Here is a 21,905-nt window from a genome sequence, read left to right on the forward strand (position 1 = left end):
GGTTTCACTATATTGGTTGTCTTCTTTAAGGGCTCTATCAAAAAAATGAAAGAAAGTACCTTTGCTGCCTTGAGGCAGATCACTATCTGGTTTGGCTTGTGAAGCAGTCGCATAAATTATCACCCTTGATGCATGACAGAAGTATCCACCCTCTGAAATCATTAGCCAAGGAGCACATAGCTCCTCCAGCCTGCTAGTCTTCCCCTGACCATCAGAAATCCTCCATTTTGGCTTTTATCTAGCGCTTTAAATTTCTATCAAGCTACCACATTGTACTTGTGAGCATTTTGTAAAAATATGTACTTGATGTGGGCATATGAAATTAACCTTTAATGTGGGCAAAACCCATATAAATTATCTAGCCAGGCAAAATGATTGATGGAACTTAAAAAATCGGGTTTTGAGCATGTATGCTCCAGAGCTGGCCAAAGAGACTATTAAAAAATAACCAAATTAGCTCTTTTAGGCTTACTTACAGGCAAACAATGAACAAAAATGTGCTGTGTCTTGCACCTGTGCTAAATGCCTAACATCTGATCATGTTAGTTATACCTCAAGAATTCACCAGTAAACCATTTCCCACCCACGGTCCCTCGCTTCCTCCAGACATCTATGCTATATATGAATATCCACTCTTAATTATTTGATACATATGATCTATAAAAATTAAAACTGTTGGTCCAAATTACTTTTAAATAAAGTCATTAGGGGAAAAGATAGTTTTAATGAAATACGGTAAACTTCAACAGTCAGGTATACTTTGAGAAAATCAGTATTATTTGTAGTGTTTCACCAGTGCCCCAAAAAAATCTTTACACAATCAGCACCAAAGCAGGCCGGGATGAAGCTAGTAATGGCTAGTCCTTATCCTAAGCAGGAGGGAGAAATAAAGAACAGAGATTGCCTCAGGTCATTGCTATGTTAATTTTGATAGAATAAATGTGCCCAAGGGTCAGTGATGTTAACATGACCTCATCACTGCAGAACAGCAAGCAATTAAACCAGGGACTTCACTACAGATGCCTGAGCTTGCTATAGCAACAACCACCATTAACATATTTTAGCCTTTCATTAAAGATTCAAGAGAAAGTAAGAAAAAAAAAAAACAGCCCTCTGAACGCATTTAAATAGTGTGGCTTTCTTTATAACAACTGAAGTTTATTTCCTTTTATCGCCAAGAGTTGTTGAGGAGGGGGGATTTTTTTTTTCTTATGAGGAATGCCCTCAGTTTTGCAGTCTTTTAGAAGGCATTAAAGATGTCAACAATGTTTTTTTTGGGGTGTGCGAAAAATGGGTGAGAGAAGGCTCATTGCAATGAACTGGAATAGCTCTGGTGCTGCTATAATGTCTCAGCACATGTCCCCGCAAACAAAAGTGAGATGGAGGCATGCAGCAGAAGCAACAGCAAGACTGGAGAAGGCAGCTTCTGCCTCCAGAGCTCATAGCTCCTTGTAACCTCATGGATGAAAAAAAGGCAGAAACAATATGGTCCAGCCACCTGGAGAGCTGAAAACGAGTACTGGTGTCAGGCTGTTTCAGGGCGTTGCTTTCTGGACTTGAACTTCACACAAATACTGGAAAAGGGGCAGTCTCACTTTACTAAGCCTGGATAGTTTATTAAAGAGGAGAAAAAAGAGTAGAAAAGAGAGAGAAATTCAGAAGGGAATGAAAAACCTTTGCAGCTGTGTTTCATCTTGTCATGAACTCAATAGTTGAGCTGGTTTTGTTTGGACAAAGCAGTTTTCTCTATTTTCAAGGTGTACCATTTTTTTTTTTAAGTAATTGAATGAAACAGATTGAGGTGTGACCATTTTATTTTTATTTTAATCTTGGTTGTGTTAGATGTAGGTTCCTGCATAACTGAAAGCTAGAGAGAGCTTTGATAACAAATGAAAACCAACCTTTCTAACACCACCTCATCTTCATTAGTCCTTTTGTACTGTTTTTCCAAGACATTTCTCTGGAGCTTTCATACCACTGACCCTTTAAGCTGGCTATTTCTTTCATAGCTCTGCTTGTCTCTGACTGAAAGGCTGAGGCAAACTTTGTAGCCTTTGAGATATTGGAAACCCAAATCCATGACTGGAGTTGTATGTTCTCAGCACTTTTGAAAGTCCCCCTCCTCTTAAGTAGTTTTCAATGCAGATTTGGAGCATCACCTACTTTGCTAATTTTCATTGTTAGGTAATTTTTCTACTGCTTGGTGTCTGCACTTTACAAAGTGCAAACTGAAGCTTTTTTCCCAGAGTGCAATCAATGGTGACTACAGAGGAAAGGAGGAGCCAAAAGGGAGCAAATAAATAGTGTGCTCCTCTGGGAGCTGCAATTCAATTCTCAGCTTTGACATAGGCACGACTTCAAGCAGCCTGTCTCAAAGCAGTTATAGGTTCAGAGACCCTAAGAGCAGGGAAGACTACCAGGTTACCATAATTACCTAGATGTTCCTCCTAGATGCACAGGTCTTGCCGTTCCCCTAGAGGTCAGATTAAAACATCATGGGCATAGTGACACTGGAGAAACACCACAAAAACTTTTTGCTGGAGTTACAGCTTGCACTGACTCAATGTGCTCTTTCACCCTGTATAGGTCAAATATTTCCCTAAACTGCATAAGCTATACTAGTAAAAGAGGAATTTACTGATATGAATTTCACACGCTTAGACAAAGTTTCTGGCAAAGCTGTGATGAAGTCGTACATTAGCTTCATTTTTGCTGTAGTCTTGGGGATGCTGGTATAATTGTACTGACAAACCATTTTACAGCACAGACAAGCCCTAACTAGCTGCCAGTTGACTCAAGAGCTCATTCACCTGCATTCTCTGTGTGATTTTTAAATTGAAATGTAAAAAATTCCTGTTTCACCCTGTCATTTTGTTTTGTTTTCAGAGACATCTGAAGTAAAATAATTCTGAAATTAACTGGAAACAAATAGGAAGCTGTGTCCTTCACACATTAAGATCGTCCTCAACTGTAAGAAAAAGCTGCTCATGAAAGTGTCCTTCTTGTCTCATGAAGAGCATACAAGGCTGTAATTTAACTATAATAATCCCCTGAGAAACTAAACTGCCTACTTGTCCTAAATAAGAAGTCAAACCAGATAATGTCTTGTGACCTTTTGAAGGGACAAAGTTCTTCTGTACGTATTTATTCATGAATTCAGATGATGATGCCAAGTCCAATCTTTCGTTCTTATTGTACCTGAAATTCCAGTGGATTTTCTGAGCAACCGCAGGGCATATGCAAAATGAACACCCCTTACTGAAACAGCTACTTGCTTGTTTCCTTTGTTTTTTTGGAGAAGGGAAGAGTAGAAAGGGGAATGAAGGTTGTCTAAGGTGAATGTCTATTTCTTTGTCAAGTCTCATATGCTTCAGTTTAAGGCTCAGAATTGGAAACAGACAAATTCTGCCACTCTTTCAGATAATGAGCAATGCTTTACTGCACAGGTAGTACTGTTACCCAACAAGTAATTCACTCTGTAAAGCAATGCCACTCCTACCAGGGGGAAGTGTTTTACTCAGAAGGGCTACAAATGCCATCTCCATAAACCCTTGCACAGCTTAAATTATCTAGAATCACACTAGATCCGTTTGTTTTGCTGGCATGTACAGTAATTTGCTGAAAATGCAGCTAGGAAGGAAGGACAGAATCTGGAGCTGAAAGAGTAGTATTTGCGCTAATATTAGAGCTGCTGTATTCCTATCTGGGGTCACTATGTGCAGTCTCATGAGCTGCACAGGTAGAGTGTGCTTAACATCTTTGTATGGCACAGGACTTAGGCCTCATATTCTGGCAGAGCCAGTCTGATACCCATAATTTGCAGCATATAAGAACAAGATCTGGGAAGCACATGCATAGTGAGTGCTGTGTTTCTAGAATTGTTAGATCTAGGGCAAGTACATATCCCTCTGGCAATACTTTGACTCGGAGGAAACTATTGAGAACAGATGTGTAAATACACAGCCGATGTGCCAAAAGTTTCCAGACTCAACAGCAGCTTGATCAGACTAGCATACCCAGAAACCTCAGACAGAGGAGGGAAAGTATTTAGAAAGCCTAGACACACCACATTTTTAGTCCTACTGAGGAGTTAAAAAGCAAATGCTCACAAAAATGCCTTAATATACTTTAAAGTCGTTTCAAGCAGACAGTACAGTATCTTCAGATTTGCCTATTAAAATTCTACTGAATAATTTTCACTAATTAATTTAGAATTTCTCAATATTGTCTCAAATTAATTTATTCAAGATAAATGTTCACCCTCATTAAAATCAGTTACAAGTTAAGTATTATAAATATCACACGGAGTGCTTTGATTCCATGCATATGTAGCATACAGTGTTTTGCATATCAGTAGTTAATATGGAGGCTTGCAGGTGTGTACAAAACTTGTAGCTGACACATCGCTTGTGGCTATTTGAAATGCATTTTGAGCTTTTTTCACTAAAATCTGTATTTCTCTTTATAGCAGTTGAAAACAGCCCTGTTTGTTAAGCCAGCAAATGCAGTCTGGTATTTGAATAAAACACATTTGTTATATATTTTACTGACTTTTTTGTCTACTGAATGTTATGTTGTCCTTTGCTGGATGGCTGAAAAATATGATAGGTTCCTACCACAATTTTCCTTCACTAAAGTGCCAGAAGCCTGACTTCTGCAGCTAGAAAGGAGAGGAAAGCCTTCTGGGCTGCACTGGCAGAACAGTGCCATTGGCTTGAGGGATATGACTCCTTCCCTCTGCTCAGTACTGAAAAGGCTATGTCTGCACTACTGTACCCAGTTCTGGGACCCCCAGGACAAATGTGGACATACTGGAGTGAGTCCAACAAAGGACAGTGAGAACTCAAAGCATCTGAAATGCAAGGGGATTCTGAGAGAGCCTAGAAACAACAAGGTGCTCATTAGTTACTCTAGGTGTTAGGATGGGTGTGAATAGTATGGGATACAGTTACTTTTCCAACAGTTACTTTCCCAACAGATCTTAAGCTTCTTTCAGACATTCTATCAAAGTCTATGGGATCCAGCCTGTGAACAAAACCAAGATTTATAATATGTTTTTATAATTTCTTCCCTTTAAAATGCTTCAAAAAGGCAATCTCTTTTCTTTGCTGTTGTGGTTTAAGTCCAACTAGGCAGCCACTTGCTCAGTCCTCTGCCCCACACAGTGGGATGGAGAGGAGAATCAGAAGAAAGGTAAAAGTCCATGAGCTAAGAACAATTCAATAATTGAAATAAAAGTAGAATGTAATAATTCAATATCAACAACAATAATAATAGGAAATAGAATGAGAGGAAGGAATAAACCCTTCCCCCCAAAAAACCTCACGAGATGCACAATACAATTGCTCACCACCTGCTGACCGATGTCCAGCCTGACCTGAGCAGTGATCCAATCCGTTTTAGGTAAATCCCCTGTTTATATACTTGGCATGAAACACTCTTGTTTGGAATACCCCTATGGCTAGTTTGGATCAGGTATCCTGCTTCTGCTTCCTCCTGGCTTCTCTTCTCTCTGCCCCGCCTCACTGGCAGAGCCTGAGAGATTGAAAAGTCTGACCAGGGGAAGTGCTACTTAGCAACAACCAAAACACTGGTGCGTTACCAGCATTGTTCTTAGACTAAAGCCAAAACACAGGACTGCACCAGCTGATAGGAAGAAAATGAACTCTATCCCAGCTGAATGGATGGAGTAGATCCTGTCACATAAGAAGTCATGTGCAACAATCCTGTTGTCATGTGCAACAATCCTGTCTTGTATATTCAGCCTCCTTGAGTTCAATTAGTATAATTCATCTGCGTAAAGGTGGCAGATTTTATGAACCTTGTAAATATATTAGTAGCAGAGGTGTCTCTGATATCTTTTCCTTAGGCATGTGTTTCAACTTCATATCCTGTCATGGAAATGAGAACTAGCCTGGCCGTTAAGTTTACATGGCACAGAGAAACAGTAGCATTTGCATTAGGTTCTTGGCATGAAAGAGAGATCATGGTGCTGTGCTGTGAGGAAAGAACATCCAGTCTTGCTGCAGAAAGCAGAGGGGAGGAAGGAGGCACAAAGTAACATCCTAGTAAAAGGTTGATGGTTAAGACTTACTAAGTATTGTGATTCTCTTATGCCATACAGATGACCAAAATGATTTTGTACTGTTTGCTAATACATGTTTGACAAAGCTGTAATGTCATCACAATCCTTGAGGAATCTGGTTATCATGCCCAGACATTGAGGCTCAAGAAGACTGAATTCGAGAGGGGAAAGCCATTTTCAGCTAAACACAGACCACGAATGCTATGCCTGAAGAGACTACAAGTGTATTTAAGTAATGAGATATTTGCTTTGCAAAAGATTGGCATAAGCTTTTGCACAGGCTTGTTAGCTTAAAGGCTTATCTCTTTTAATGCTAAGAAGTATTTCCACTGTGTTCTCACTGAAGGCCTGCTCAGGAGCAGCTGCTTCTGCAGCACTCCATGTGTGCCTAAGCCCTTAGTGAGGTGGCATTTTCTGTTTGGATGAACAACATGCATAATTTTTATATATCTAGCTTTTGTGCCTGGGAAGATAAGAAGAATCTTCTTCCTGCATTCTTCTTTAAATGCCAAAAGCTCTTTTGTTTAAATACATGTCAAACAAATGCTTATCTATCACACTCCGCCCAATAAGAGGCCACTGTTTATTCTTGACATCTCTTCACCTAATGCATATGCCACTATTCCCACCTCTCCTAAGACTGTACCGGTCTTTTCCTAACTTTTTTCACTTTGATGTGCCTGTGCCATGTTAACTTTCAACAACTTGACACCACATGGGAACTGATAGTCTCCAAAGAGAAACCGTTTTCTTGCCTCTACATTATGTATTAGTGACAGGTGGGTTTATTGTTTTCTGTTTTGTTTTTTTTTTTCCTATTGTTATTTTCTTTCCTCCTCATTTTGATGCACCTGTGTGCTGGGAGTATTCTTGTGCTTTGCAGTACTACGCGTCTTTGATGAGCTGTTTCTGTCTCATCTTGGTTTTTTGTATTTTCTAGGATAGCCATTTACAGCTGCCTCTGGAACTACTAAACTGCGCTGCTGTAAGTGCAGACTGCCAGCTGCTGGAGGGATTTGACTGCCTTTGCCTTGCTGCTGCTGCTCTTGCCCCAGTCGGCCTTCTGTTGATATTTTTCTCTCTGCTGCTTTTTTTCTGATACCCACGTTTCCTTCATAGGATTCATCTATTCTGTTTCAATATACCTGGGTTTGTTCTACTTGTAATAATCCACCACCTCTGTTTTGTCTAAACTTCTATACATGCCTCAGCCTCCAAAGTGCAATTGCTGGCTGATTTCTAAAGCCTTTTACCTGGTTGGCATGCTAGGTTAGGACAAAGTGTCTCAAATACACAAGTGTTTTGTGTTTCAATAAGAAAGATAGCTTTTTTCAAAAGACTGAAGTATTGACTAATGTCATCATAAATTCAGGTAAAGAAATATTTGCTTTTTAAGAATGCGTTTTACAAATATCCCTTTGAGCGCAGCAGCTTATAAATTGTTTTTTTCCTATTTGTATTGATGGCTCTTTTTGTTTTCTCAAAACGCACCTTAGGTGAAGTTAGTCACAGAAAAGCTAACATTTTTTTCCCAAACTTTTCTGGAACACAACTAACTTAATATTTTAACAGCTGGCAGCTGTGGTAATTACTTTTACATTATACCTAAAGTCTGTTGGAATCTAATTACTCTGATCTATGAACCAGGTAATTAAGGTAAAAACTCCCACATTTTCTTAGACCTCATTAATGTGTTTCCTTTGAAAATTGTTAGCTAATGATGGTACATTAAGAGTTTATCCATAAAATGGCAGTGAATAATTAAAACGTTTGTCTTGGGACCTTAAAGGACAGAGCAGTGTTTAACTGCTCAATGTGTTGGCAATTATTTCTTAATTTCCAGTGCAAGTATGGTGCAAGTTTGGGGAGAAAGGATCAATCAAACTGTGAAAGTGGCAGGCAAGGACACAATTGATTTTCTTTTATTTCAGTTACTTGGTATCTGGCTAATACTTCAGAAAGTGTGGAGACACCTGGCGAGCTGGTGTTTCTCCTGCTATCTGGGCTCTGAAGGGCAGCCTCAGAAGGTGCCTTCCAGAGGGGCCCTGCTGGAAGGGCCCTTGCTTGGTTGCTACTGGAACTGTGAGAGCATCGCTCGGACACTCTGGCACTGGGGGAAAAGTCCACCCCTGAAGTCCGCGGAAAACTTCTGAGTGCTGTACATGTGTCAGAAAGGCTATTACTACAGTGGCTACAAAGGAAATGTGGTATGTAAGTGCAACAGAACTTTGTGCTCAAGCAGAAGAGTGAGTGGCACATGCCTTTCTCCTTCTGAGCAAGGGGCGTGAGACAGTTACCAACTGAGATGCTAGGTGCGAACAAAAATGTGGGGCAGGCCTAAAATGGTGGAAAAGCAATGCTGCTTGAGACAAGGGGAGCACAAAATCACAAAATGGAATATATAAACCTTTAGAATTAGTTTTAAGTAATGTTAAGTTTGATGGCTTTGCAACAGTGGCAATGGAAAATCACTGAGGTGCATGATACATAGAAAAAAAATAGAGTACAGCTAGAGAACATAATGAGAATTCTTGTATGAGATAAATCATTATAGTTGACATAGTTTTAAGAAAAACAGTGTAGAAGAACAGGACACAGGGATAAGGAGTATCTGGGAACGGCAGGTGTCCAGGATGGGCTACAGTTAAACTAACTGGTAACTAGGAGGATAGGAGAATTATTATGTCTCTCGTGCTAATGAACCAATTATAAACTGGTATGAGCATCTACTGTTTCAAAGGCAGCCAGAAGTGATGAAGATTGTTGGAAGAAGTAAACGACCCTCAGAGACCACCACCACATTTTTGTACGCATGTGGGGAACCTTCTGAAAAATTATGTAATCCATACGTAGCCTCATGAATATGTATGTATGCCCAGTGGCTATCTAAGGACAGCTTGTGACATTGATAGATCAATGTTTTCTTGAAGTAAATGAAATGAATAAAATACCAGAATCATGTAAGAGCTGACAGAGAATAAGCCCATTTACTTCAGGACTGGCTCCACAGCACCACACAAGGCACGCACTGGTTGCAAAGCAGCATACTGAGGGAATCTGTCTATACTACAGTATTTAATATGAAAAGACTGAAAACTTCAAATTTGATTGCTGCTGGTCTGCAAAATAATAACTTTGGTGGAAAACAGTCGAGGCACTGATTTTGGATTAGAACACGTTAGGAGGAGCTATCCCCCGTGTCTCCCGGCGCCGCAATAAAGAATACCTGCTTGTCAGCTTGAAAACTTTGTTGGCAAGTTTGTTCCTGGAGTTTTCTCCGAATCATGTTTTCCCTTGTTTTGACTTACAAATCTAAGGCTTGTGTTATTTTTAACTATGCTGCAGTGTAGGCTGTAGTCTAATAGGATGTAGCAGGCAGTGGCCATCCCCAGCTGTGCACCAATGAAAGAGAGCTCCAAACATGCCTGCTCTCTAGGGGAAGCTTTCACAAGGATAGAGGATCCAAGTCAGCAGATTTCCTAAAAAACCTTCAACCTCTGCCTGCCTGCAGGACACCTGTCCCACTTCCCAACAATCTCCGAATGCCAGGTTATTCTTATTAATTCCCAGCGCAGAAACTTGGGTCTGAGTGTGCCAGGTGCTGGGAGTGCAAGCAGTACATCTCTTCATCAGTAAACAAATCTAATGTATGACACACTGCAACAAGAAGGGCTAGACATGGGGGAATGAAAAAGCAATTTGTGGCTATACAGACTATACAACCACATAAATAAATAAACAAATAAATTGATAGATCAATGTTTTCTTGAAGTAAATGAAATGAATAAAATACCAGAATCATGTAAGAGCTGACAGAGAATAAGCCCATTTACTTCAGGACTGGCTCCACAGCACCACACAAGGCACGCACTGGTTGCAAAGCAGCATACTGAGGGAATCTGTCTATACTACAGTATTTAATATGAAAAGACTGAAAGCTTCAAATTTGATTGCTGCTGGTCTGCAAAATAATAACTTTGGTGGAAAACAGTCGAGGCACTGATTTTGGATTAGAGCTTCAAAAAAAAGTTTCTGATGATCACCTGTTGGACCATCAAAGACTTGAGTAATTACATAACTGGTGGGATTCCTGTATACAGAGAAAAACCCAGTCTGAAACAGAATATAATTTGCCTTTATTTACTTTTGTATCTAATAATGATACATTATTTATAAAGTTGAGAAAAGCAATAAAGTAAGATTTTCTGTGAGGCCTTTTATTTATGAAGAATTGCATTAAGCAAATGAGCTAATTAGGAAAATTAAGGATAAAAATATTGATTCAATATGAGAGATGCACACATGGCTACTCAGGAAATCCTGCTGTAAGAAATTACCAAATCTGGATTACCAGGCACATATCTGCTAAAAGATTTAATCACTCAATGTTGGAACTGCTTTTTCTCAAGAAACTGGGTGCTGTCAAATCAGTTCTTTTCAAATCATTGTTCATTCCCAGGAGGTCAAACTTCTGGCCTGCAGCCATGTCTGCAATCAGCTTTTGGCCCATTTTTCTTCCTTCTTCAGTAGACATAGCCTTTCGCCAGAGACTCAGCAGCAATCCTCCTTGAAAAGAAACAGGAGAAGACATTGTCAAATTAACATGGAGCACCCGCAGCTCACATACACAAGGGATGAAGCCCAGGAGAGTGGTGGATGTGGGTATTTGTCCAGCAGCAAACACCCATCACTCTCCTGTGGATAGTGAAATATAGACAAAGACAGGAGTGTGCCAATGGGGCAATAATTGCCCACAAATGTGTAGGGAGACAAAGGCCATTTATTCAGCTCAGGATCCTTTGTACTGACAAACAACTGGGCTTGTTCTCTTGTCAGCAGTCTTCCAAGTCAAAATGGTTGAATATGCACTTTAAGGTCTTGGTCTGCAAATGTGCATAGCTTCAAAGCTTATGAAGCAGTAGCCTGGTAGTTATAGTCAAGCACATCTTTGTTTTTACTCTAAAACAACCAAGAATTTGCACTTTATGCCAGCTAAGCCCTCAAGCTAAAGAAACAAATGATCCTTATACTTTCATACAGGCAATAAGCAGTGGCTGCCTAGGAAATATGCCTAACCAGTCCAGCATTAGCACCAGTTTGTCTGCTTCACAGTCTTCTCAGTGCTGATCTTTATGGGGGATAAAAGACCCACAGAGGAAATCTGACAGTAAAAAAAAGAAAAAAAAATGTTTATTAGAAAACCAAGAGGGCTTTATTCTTCTGCAAAACATGCTTTAGAAGGAAACTGACAGCAGTGGAGATCTCAATTTGCACAGTATTGCACTGGGGAGATGAGGAGTTAAGAGGAGAAGGCAGCAAACAGTCCTCTTTCCTAGGAGGACTGTAGGAGGACTGCAGGAAAGGTGAGGACTGCAGTAAAGGCCTTGAATAGCAAGGCACCTGCTGTTCTGCTTTCACACACCAGTGACAGGAAAAGCATAAAAATTAAAGCTTTTTGCTGTCCATGGGTCAGGAAACTTTAAACACAGTGCAGCCCTATCTCAGTACAGGTCCTAGCTGGACTGGCAGAGGCAGCGAAAGGAAAATAGCAGACACTCAAACTCTGAATTAAGAAATCAAATCTCACACTGGGTTGGAAAGGGTCCTGTCCTAAGAGGTACTGAGAGCCTCTGCTGCGAAAGGTGGGAGGGTAGCACTCTGTGATGTGAGGATGCTTTTTTGTAGCACTGAATACCTTCATTATGTGGCTTTTCAGCTACAATTAGTGAGAGAATTTTCACTGAAATGTATGGGCAGAAGAGGATCACAAAAAAAAAAAAAACACAACACCATAGCTCTGGAAATTAATCAACTAATTTTTCAGTGTATTTTTATACTGTATTTTCATTTAAAGATTCAAAAGAACTTTCCTCCACAAATGACAAACAGAAACATGCAACGGAGCAATACAAATGAATGAACCGAAATCTGAGAAGAATGCAGTTCTGTGTCTCACCGCTGGATGGTGGTGCACAATTTATTTTGTAGTGAAGCAGGCCTTGTCTAAAGGTGCAGTTTTGATGGGACAATTACATTCTCTGTTAAACTAAACACTGAGACAAAACCAAAAGACAAAACAAGAACATTTGTGGGTACACAAACTGTTGTTCCTGATCTTTTGCCCACTTTTTTTTTTTTAGTGACCCCAACTGATTTAATAAGTTCATTTACAGCTTTAACGGTTTCAGATTTAGCTGGTGAAACACAAACTAGTATTTGTGGTTTAAAGTTCCTGTAAAAACCGGAGAAAAAAACTAAGATCATCTTTCCAACAAATGATGCATTTATCTCCTGTGAAATACCGCATACTGTCAGTGTTGCATTTGCTTTCTGGTGCGTTGTTTACATATGGTTCTATTTTTATCTGCACTGATTTACTGTCAGTCTCTATGAAGTGCTTATACTATTTTATATTAAAAAAAAAATCTGTGTTTGTACGGAGAAAGGTATAGAAAGAGAGAACAAGTTATTAGATATCTGTGGAGTACAAACATCTGTAGGTTGGGTTCGTACCTGTTATTTTATTTGTTTTGTAAAGAGCGCTCAGTGAAAGCAGGACTCTATTTTGCTGTGGACTGAAGTCACTAATGAATGGGACAACATCCCCTACAACAAGCATCCTCTGGGGCAGGAAAACCTGGAAGTTGTTTGTGGTCAATAAATCTGTAGAGAAGTATGTGGCTGCAATGAAATCTACAGCATTAGCCCAGTCTTCACCAAAATTTGCTTCTGGATCAGAGAGGTATTTTAAGCTGAAAAAGATCAAAATAAAAATGTAACAGATGATTGACATGCCCTGTAGAACACCTAATTTATCCTGGCATCGCTGCCTCTGCCCAAATTAAATACAGCTCCTGACTTGGGCCCTATCTCCCAGAGAAGAATCATCATCTCATTTTAAGCCCACAGCCTGCCCACCCATCACACCCTTAGCAGCCATCTCTTGCTGATTCTTTCATGCTCCAAGAGAGCAGAAGGGAGAGCAGAGCCTAAAGAGCAGAGGCCTAAAGCAAGAAAACTCATATGGACTTTGTTGGGATACTATCCTTCTAAAGAGGTATGCAGGTAGGAAGATCCCCATTGGCCACCCCTCTCATCCCCATACCTGTCGCGGAACTTGGGCTGTGCGTAAGCAATGGAGGCAACATGTGCCCTCCACATGAGAGAGAGGGCATCATCCAGTTTGAAGGAGGAGAAGGTTGCAGGGCTCTTGGCTTTGTGTTCTGTAGATAACAGATACTGCAGAGATGAAAAAAGGCAGAGAAACATAGGGGAGGTTTAAACCCAATTAATTTTTTAGACTTACACACAAGCCTCATGTAATAGTAAGTTTGCAAGCTAAGGGAAATTACTTTTGAGTAGTTAGATTGTGCTGGTTTGTAAATGACTACAATGTCTGACATAGGGACAGAAAGGTGATTAATATAGATGAAGATGGAGTCAATGGGAGTTGCTATTCTTTGACTTCAACAGAGTGAGGGTTTTATCCAGATAATTTAGGTACTTTGTCCCAGTAATTCAGTGTACTTTTGTATCTGAGTGCCATGGAAGTTTCCGTGCTGAAGTATTGGATTCCTTGAAAACTTGTTTATGTTCTTTTGGCCACAACTTTCTGAAGGTTTTCAGAAAATAAGAAAATGCTCCTTGATGATTACCATTATGGCTATTTGAGGAGTAGGTCTTTTATAACAACTTCCGTAACACACTACTTAGGAAAATTAATCTTAAGAAAAAGCAAATCTTACTCCTAGAAATTCTACATTCACTCACAGTTGCCAAGAAGGACTTAAGGTTTAAATGTTATGATCATTATTAACTATTTGACTATTAACAAAAATGCCAAATATAGAAGTCTATCTGTAAAAATAGTTATTGAATCAATGAAGTAAGAAATATTGTCATCTTTGGGATTTGAGAATAGCTGAATGAGGAGGAAAGAGAATATCTACTTGTATAAATGTGTCCTTCTGAATAAAGTTTCAGCATTTTCATGTTTTTTTTTAGATATTCAAAAGAATAAATGAACCCTATAAAACCAACGCAAGACCATTTCTCAAGGGTAATGTTCTATCTTGCATGCTTATTTTGCATTGCTAATATAAGCACTATAAGCAGAATACAAATATAGCTGTTAACAAAACAGTCTCTTGGGACAGAGTCCAAAGTACAGAATTATCTTAGAGAAAGAAAGGAAAAAACCCAGAACCTGTAAAAAGACTGGCCTTCTTATGTCTGACTCACTTTATCTTTTCGTTTTGTTACTTTTATAGCAAGCTGTTACTGAAAGCAAACTAAGCTCTCTGAATCTTACAAATAACAGTAATAATAGTTTTTAAAGGTAATATTCTGGTATAATTTCCCAGAAAATATGAAAAAGCCCACCCCAAAACACCAAAGTAAAATTGCTTACTTCAAAATAGGCCTTCCAGGCATTCATAAGATTGGGAATGCGAGACTGGCAGTCAGCGACACTATAGCAGAAATCAGATCTTCGCTCCTCTGGCGGCAATATTTCAATCTCATATTGCAGCTGCCCAAAAAGTCCAGCTTCCACTGCCCCCAGAAAGGGTATGACAGCCAGGTAGTAATTCATACCTTAGAAAGAACAGGGTGTTAACCTCATGCAAATTAAAAATTCCTGCATAGAAAAAAGAACATTCTCCCATATTAGATGCAGCGGTTTCGAATTGCCAGTGATACAGCTGTGTTCAGCAGTAGGACACATGTACTGACATTCACTAATGATGATGTCTGTATTGATTTAGATACTTTTTGTAACGTTCATTTATATATTGCCCTTTAATAGCCTTGCATGAGCTTCTTGTTCACTATTTTCATGAGAAATGTTGAAACCTTGATTTCACCTCAGAAAGTACTTACATTCCTTTAAGTGGGCTTGCATATATCACACATTTGTGCCTGCTTGGGTAACTGAGAGGGCAGGCAGAAAACAATGAGGAGAGGACTATATTGAATATTATACCAGGCAAAAAGGACTGACGTTCTCAATCAGGGAGTGTCTCATACACCTAGGGATATATTAAATGTGAGTTTCTGGTTTAAGCTAATTCCTGGATTCATATGAATTCTCAAGCCAGAGAGGGCTGCCCCGAAGGCCAGCTGAAACCACTTACATCGTCAAAACAGTGAGAGAGGTTTCTGTGCAGTCTGAAAGACTTTTTGTGTGCTCCTACGGCAGTAGGGTAAATCAAGGTTGAGTTTATATGTTTTCTAGAGGCAGCAAAATTAGTATCAAATAAACGTGCAGAGTTTAGGAGTAAGTCAACAGCAGAAATGCAAACACGAAGAAAGTAAAGGTAATGGTTTCTATTTCAGGAAGGCCCCCTGCTTGCACAGGGCTATGTAATGACCCTCGTTACTTGTCACTGCGTGGGATGCCTTCCCATGGAGCACCTACTGCTAGCTACCCACAGAGATGGAAAACTGAAGTTGGAGTGAGTATCACAGTCAGCTTTGGTTTTATTTAGAATTTACATATTTAATTTACTCTGTGCTTACAGCTTTGTTTACTTGAAGATATATACATTAAATTTCTAGCTCAAAGGCAGAAGCTTCATTCTAAGGGCCTCTACAACAAAGCACTTGTGTGTCAGGGAAGGGACAAAGCTGTTTGCTGAAGCCTGCCAGCAGGTCTGGTGGAAAGGGTGACTTGCAACAGGACAGCAGGGGAGCTGAGGGAGTGAGGGACAGAGTGATGGAGAGAAAATGTACTACAGGAAAAAAATGTGTAGCTTTCCCTTCCCTAGGAACGAAAGGGATATTTAAACTGGAGGGTTTGCAAGGCATCTTACCTCCTTAAAAACAAAAAATACCAAACAGAAGTTTTCTGTTGTTTTATTTCCTTTGGATATAAGCAGTGATTGTAATCCATACATTGGTCTTGTCTTTCTTCCCCCTACCTTATCTGTCAGTTCAATTTCTTTTAGAATAGAAGATAAACTTTCTAAAAGAGTTAAGTTCCAGTTTCAGAAAAAAAGAGTCCCTAAAAATATTGACTTTGACTCACATCAGAAAAAAAAGGAATTTTGCTCTTTTTTGTTTTTTTAAGAATGTATTTGTTCATCTTTTGAAAAATAGAAACAAAAACATTGTTTGGGAGATTTTATTTGGCCTGGCTGGTATATGTTCTTCAATTTTTGTAGGAAAATTAATTAGATTTCATTAATCATATGAGAAAATGTAACAGCTGTTTATGTTTTTGCATAGGCTCAGAAAAGAAATCCCTTATAAGATGAACTCTGTGGAAATCTAATTATCTATTAGTTTGAGGAATCTGTTTCCATATAGACTTGGATCTAAAAGTACCAGAGGGAAACATGCGACACATGTTCTTGCACTTGAGACAGAGAACACTGCGGTATCAGTGCTTTTTTTACTGATGCTACAAATGTTATTCACTGGGCTGCTCTGTGCAATAATAAATGGACATCCTTGAGCTGCATGTGGCATTCCAGATTCCTTCCTTTCCTCTTTGGCAAAGCTCTTAGGTAGAAGTGGACATAACTGGGTGCTGGTTTTTTTTTCTTTCTATGTAAAAACCTGGTTATAGTATCTTGTCTCACACACTATTGTTTCTCCCATGATCCTGACAGTGGACCTACCCTCATGTCCCAGGAGGATAACATGTTCTGCCACATCTACCAGGAGTGATGCCAACAGCAAATAGCTGAGTTAGCTCACAGCTGGTCCTTCAGTAGAGTTTGTCACTTTGCCTTTTCTCTGCACTGCCTAGTGCAAAGGTAGTTCCAATTTTGATACCACCGTCACTGAGATGGCACTGCTTCCTGCAGTGCAAATTTGCTTGGGTGTAATGGTTAGACACATTCTTCCATTACACCAGTGTTATACATTTTTACAAATGAAATTCATGTTTTTGTCAGGTTAGAAGAAACCATGCATTAACTTGATCCCTCCAGTTCAGCAGGGATGAAGTTAATCAAACTTGCATCAAACATGCAAGACATATGAAAGGCTTGAATTATCAAAAGTATTCAGGTTTTTTTCTGATGTTTCTGTTGTGGGGAAGACTGAATTATCAGGATGTGTGTTTTCAGAGGTATTGAGGAAAACACTAAAAATGTCTAGGGCATTGTCACTGGAAACTCAGATTTTTATACTTCTTTGTCACTGTGTTCAGTTTGTTTCTACTTACTGGAATAAAAAAACATTTAACAGAATTTTAACCTTTTAGAACTCCAAAGCCAATATTAAAGTAAATAGAAATTGTCTTATAGCTTGTGTACACCAGATCAAAGTATTAACTAAGTTTTAGCTGAATCCTTGAAAGGCTGTTGGATAAATGTCAGTGTAACGAACATAATGAAGTTATTTGGATATCATGGTCATAAATTCTCCCTTTATTTCATTCTCTGTAGCCTCCTGACCACAGTGAAGTTGTGAAAGTGTAACTGAAGACAGAAAAGTCCTGTTAGATTTGTATTACTGAAGGTGATGCAAGAATCAGAAAGATTCCTGCTTGACATTTTCACACTAAGTTTTAATTGGAAGTATTAACATCTAAACAGAATAAATCTGTTCCAAAGAAATTTAAAACTCTAATTTCTACAAATGTCTACAAATGCAGATACCCATTGTGATGTTTCTCACACATTTTTACGTGCATTTTTGCAGTGTAATTCTTTTTAAAGCTGCAAATTCACAATTTTTTCCTTCCTGAAATAAGTTATTGAAGTCAGTTGACTTTCATTTACTCAGGCTTGCTGCAAGTTTTTAATGGAGAATTAAGTAGCACGGAAATTATTTTGTAATATAGAAGCCTAAGGGGAAGAAAGATTCTAAATTGCCTTCTCAGACAATAAACATATTTTGAAGAAGAACAGTGAAACAGCTTATACTTACAGGACCACCAGCTTCTTACAGATATACACAGGAGGTCTCCATCTTCATAGCCACAGGAAGTCACATTGGAAGGATCTGCTAATCTGCCTAAATCAAATGAAATAATACACCAAATACTTCCCAATCTTTTTCACAAAAGAAATCCCACTGTGATGAAAAAAAAGTTACAGAAGAATGCAGAATTTTGCTCAGAGACAGAGAACAATTACTGTTGTTTTGCTTCATAAACTACTGTTCCTAGAGTAGTTGTATTTCTCAGTCAATACTTCATGCAGTGCATAGTAATTTGGTTGTGTTTTTATAGTTCGATATATTCCTCAGTGTAAATGTACTCTGAGAATTTACGGAACTATCTGAAAGTAGGACATCACAGTGACATTTCTTTGGAGACATAAATATACATGCACATACAGACATAAACACATACATAGCTGATGTTGCTTTTTCCATAGATGCAGGGCTGCTAGTGTAGGAGAGCTGCTTAATGAATGGAAGAGCACAAACTAGATGCACTAGTAATTGTCACACCTAATTGGGCTGTGTGATATGGAATCCCTCCAGTTTAATGATGCACACAAACATGGCCTTACTGTGAAGCTAAGCATGCAAACATTGTGTCTGATTAAGAAGGTTTTCAAGCGCATGTGCTGTAGCAAACATGCAAGACATTTCACAATTCTTCATGACAGCATATAGAGCATATTTCATTTTAAGCCCATGACACGGAGAAACAACATAATTCCTGAAATGTACATGTACATTGTGTGGTAAGCAGTCACATAGTGAGTCAGGAAGTGTGCTTTAAGTGTATGACATGAAATTACCATGGTCAGGTCCAATGCTTGAACTATTCAGAAGCTCCCCACCTCTGCCCTGCAGAGCACTTACTCTGGTGAGTCAGCTAAATGACAGCCTCATTTCTGTCAGTTTAGAAGTAAACCTCATTACATTCTTTAAACATGCACATGATGATTTCAGGAATGTCGGCATTACTTTGTTTTCCTACTCTTCTGACATCCAATGCCACCTGAATCTTTTTTTAAGTTCTTAAATCCAATGCTCCTGGATTCGTACTTCTATATATCACTGCTTCCAAGTGGGGGTAGAGGTTTTCTGGCTTCTTCACTCTGTGTAGGCAGGACTTTCAGGTTAGCTCTGTCTCCCAGGTGACAATTTCTATTTCCAAAATCTCATTCCTACCAAGTGTGCTGTCTCAACATCATTGTCTCTACTGAAAATTTAGCCAAATTACTGATTTAATTTAATGTCCACGAGTAGATTATTGCATATCTTTCTGCCACTCTTACTAAGTAGCAGCATCACTTGCTCTTGATAGTTTATATAGAATCATACCCATAAAAATATTTTCTCAGCAACATAACTTTCATGACCAGACAGAATGGTTAATTCAACAATTTTTGTAGTATTTTCAAGGATCTGTTGTCTTGAACCCTGAACTTAAACCCTGCTTTTGTTTACACAAGCTTATTATGCCAGTATACAAATGCTTCAGTCATTCCTTACTAATATAGCCCAGCTGCCTAGGATTAGGATTAGGTTTAGCCAGTTAGTAACCTCACTACCATATGTACCAAAATTCTGTCTTTCTTTCCCCCTTATCCATTCATCCTTCTACTTATCACATTTTTTTACTGTAAAACTCTTTCCAGCCGTGTGATATTTCACCTTCTAATATTTTTTTAACCTTTTGATCATGTAATTTCAAAAATGTATCTCCTTGTCTAAGGACCAGCCCTATGGCTGTTTGGCAGGTGACAGTAAGTCGTCACCTGTCTGTGCAACCGGGTGTAAATCTTCCTTTCACCTACCATGTCCCTCAACTCTATTTGGCAACTCTCACTGCAGACACATCTTCCCTTTGTGGAGGAAGCCACACTACACAACTAGGTCCTTTCCAGCAGGTCACCACTCAAGCGTAGCTTCTGCTTCCAGTCATCTTTGCCTCTGCCACACATTGGGCCAACTTTCCGGCTGCACCAGCCATTCTCATGATCTTCTCTTTCTTTTCCTGTACATAAAGAGGAAACAACTTGCCTAAACTCCAACCAAATTCTTGCTGCTGTTTGGCAGCTAGTTGCCTGCTAAGATTTTGCTTACTGTACCTTCTTTTCCTCATTTTGACTTAGCAATTAATTTTCTGTTAGGTGTGACTAAATGCTGGCAGCCTTCCTTCACCACCAGCTGCAGCACCTCTGTCTTCTTCTGAACACACAGCTTCACCACCTTGTGAAGCTATACATTACAGCCACTACAGAAAACAACAGTCAGACTTATGCGTTGTTACCACCAGGCACAAGTTCCTGAAAACATTATTGACTCTTCTACCTTTCTTTCCACATCTCCTGGTTGCTAGAAAAAGGCAAGTCAACTCTGGCTTTGAAAGGAAGCTTCACTGTCTCCTGCATGTGAAGCAGCTTGTGGAAGAACATGTTCTCTCATAAAGCTCTTGATAAGATAATGCATTCTTACCCTCAAGGGACCTTTCACATGTGTTTCTGTGCCTCCTTCCTTGGCAAGGCCAACAAGCAAACAAGAATGGCTGCTCAGATGGCAAACAGCTTTTGGGGAATGAGCCAATACCTCACCACGCCTCCCCCCCCAACAAGCAGAACAAACTTCATCATAACATTAACAACAACAACAAAAAAGCCTATTAGTTACCAGTTTAAGAACAGCACTGCGGAGTCCAGGCCCTGAAATATACCTAGTATAAATTGAGGCAACTGGGATTTTCAGGTAACTGGAATATTGTCCATCTAAACCACACATCTTCTGAATTCTGACCAGTACTATGTTAGCAGTACACATTTAATAGTGTTTAATAGCTATTGCTCAACAAGAGAAGGGTGTTCCCTTCATTTAGGATTTCTTTTTCAAATTGGCAGTTTAGCTCGGTATGTCAAAATTTATACCATCTGAGGCTGTATTGGACTTGCAAGGCAGAAACCTTGGAAAGAATGGCCCAAAGTAGATCTGGTAAATACTTTGCTGTTCCAGCACCTTAAGGGCATAACTCATACCTGTACGAAATTGCCACCCATGCTGCAATGGTAATCCCCAGAGAATATTGCCAAAATTTTGATATCCAAAGGCAGTAAAATATTTGGCTGAAGAGTTTAGCAAGCTCTTGTACAGTCCCAGTCGTTCTTGGTAGTTCCAGGCATTGATGACGATTTTGTTGTCCTTTACTAAGAAATTCAAGAGGTTTTCAGGGGCGAGGTTCCACAGAGGGGGATAGATGTCCTCTTCGGTGGCATCTTTTTCACTCCACACTGCAGCAGTCACTGGACTCAGGGTAATAGTCACTGTAAGAAGAGCATGTATGCCGAAGTAGGACCACATTGTGAAGGTGTGTGACCCAGCGTTTGTGGCTGCAGGGCTTTTATCATGAAAGGTGAGGGCTGGGCAAAAAAGGGTGACTCAGGCACAGAGGTGTTTATCTCCCTTCCCTCTTTCCAGTGACCCTGACGTGGAGCTGCCAGGTTGACAAGCTCTGAGTAATGCTTTGTCCTCCCTGGGGAGCTGGATCCAGTGGGATCTGGGGAGCAGCAGCAGATATTTAAGAGGGATCAGATTGATGAGAAAACGTCCAGATCTGTGCTGGCCACCACGTATACCCACCCTCCCACAAAGTCAATGTGCTACAGTACTGATTACACTGTATTTGTCACATTTGTGCCTCTGGGGACAGCAGTGCCACAGAGCTCACCCCTGCCAGACACAGTCAGGGTTAGGTTAGGGCTGAGGTAGGCGCTCTGATGATAAACTCCAGGCACTGACCAAGGAGCAGTAGTGACCTAAGCAGGCACTGCCACTAGCACCTTTGTCATTTGTCCTTGGGACAACTGCCTGCAGCCTTCTTGTCATGAAGGCATTGGAAGTAGCCAAACCAGCCCCGCTGCAGGCCGTTCAGCACCTG

At 39.8% G+C, this 21,905-nt stretch overlaps 2 protein-coding genes across 2 annotated transcripts in view; one reads left to right on the top strand and one right to left on the bottom strand.

Moving 5' to 3' along the window:
- Positions 1-3,507, top strand: part of THEMIS (thymocyte selection associated) — a 76,689-nt gene extending 73,182 nt beyond the window's left edge. Inside the window, exon 7 of the mRNA XM_057409061.1 lies at positions 2,887-3,507. Coding sequence (XP_057265044.1) covers positions 2,887-2,896 — 10 coding nt within the window. The 3' untranslated portion in view covers positions 2,897-3,507. The remainder of the gene's footprint in view (positions 1-2,886) is intronic.
- A 6,774-nt stretch (positions 3,508-10,281) lies between these two features.
- CUNH6orf58 (chromosome unknown C6orf58 homolog) lies at positions 10,282-21,343 on the bottom strand. Its single transcript, XM_057405455.1, has 6 exons — positions 21,007-21,343; positions 17,966-18,052; positions 14,496-14,680; positions 13,191-13,324; positions 12,599-12,837; positions 10,282-10,651 (listed from the first exon to the last, which is right to left on the bottom strand). The coding sequence occupies exons 1-6, from the start codon at positions 21,326-21,328 to the stop codon at positions 10,464-10,466; spliced, it is 1,155 nt and encodes a 384-aa protein (XP_057261438.1). The 5' UTR covers positions 21,329-21,343; the 3' UTR covers positions 10,282-10,463.
- Between the last annotated feature and the right edge of the window lie 562 nt (positions 21,344-21,905).

Source organism: Pezoporus wallicus, unplaced genomic scaffold (genome assembly GCF_028554395.1).
Source record: "Pezoporus wallicus isolate ANWC-B61680 ecotype Strahan unplaced genomic scaffold, APGP_CSIRO_Pwel_v1 contig_3817, whole genome shotgun sequence".
Classification (NCBI taxonomy): domain Eukaryota; kingdom Metazoa; phylum Chordata; class Aves; order Psittaciformes; family Psittacidae; genus Pezoporus; species Pezoporus wallicus.

Excerpts from the sequence above, each read along its gene's own strand:
- CUNH6orf58 (XM_057405455.1), bottom strand. The coding sequence starts at position 21,328 with ATGTGGTCCTACTTCGGCATACATGCTCTTCTTACAGTGACTATTACC. Across the intron at positions 13,325-14,495 it reads CCTGGAAGGCCTATTTTGAA|TATCTGTTATCTACAGAACA; the intron begins GTAAGCAATTTT and ends TCATCTCTGCAG. Across the intron at positions 12,838-13,190 it reads CAGCCCAAGTTCCGCGACAG|CTTAAAATACCTCTCTGATC; the intron begins GTATGGGGATGA and ends GATCTTTTTCAG.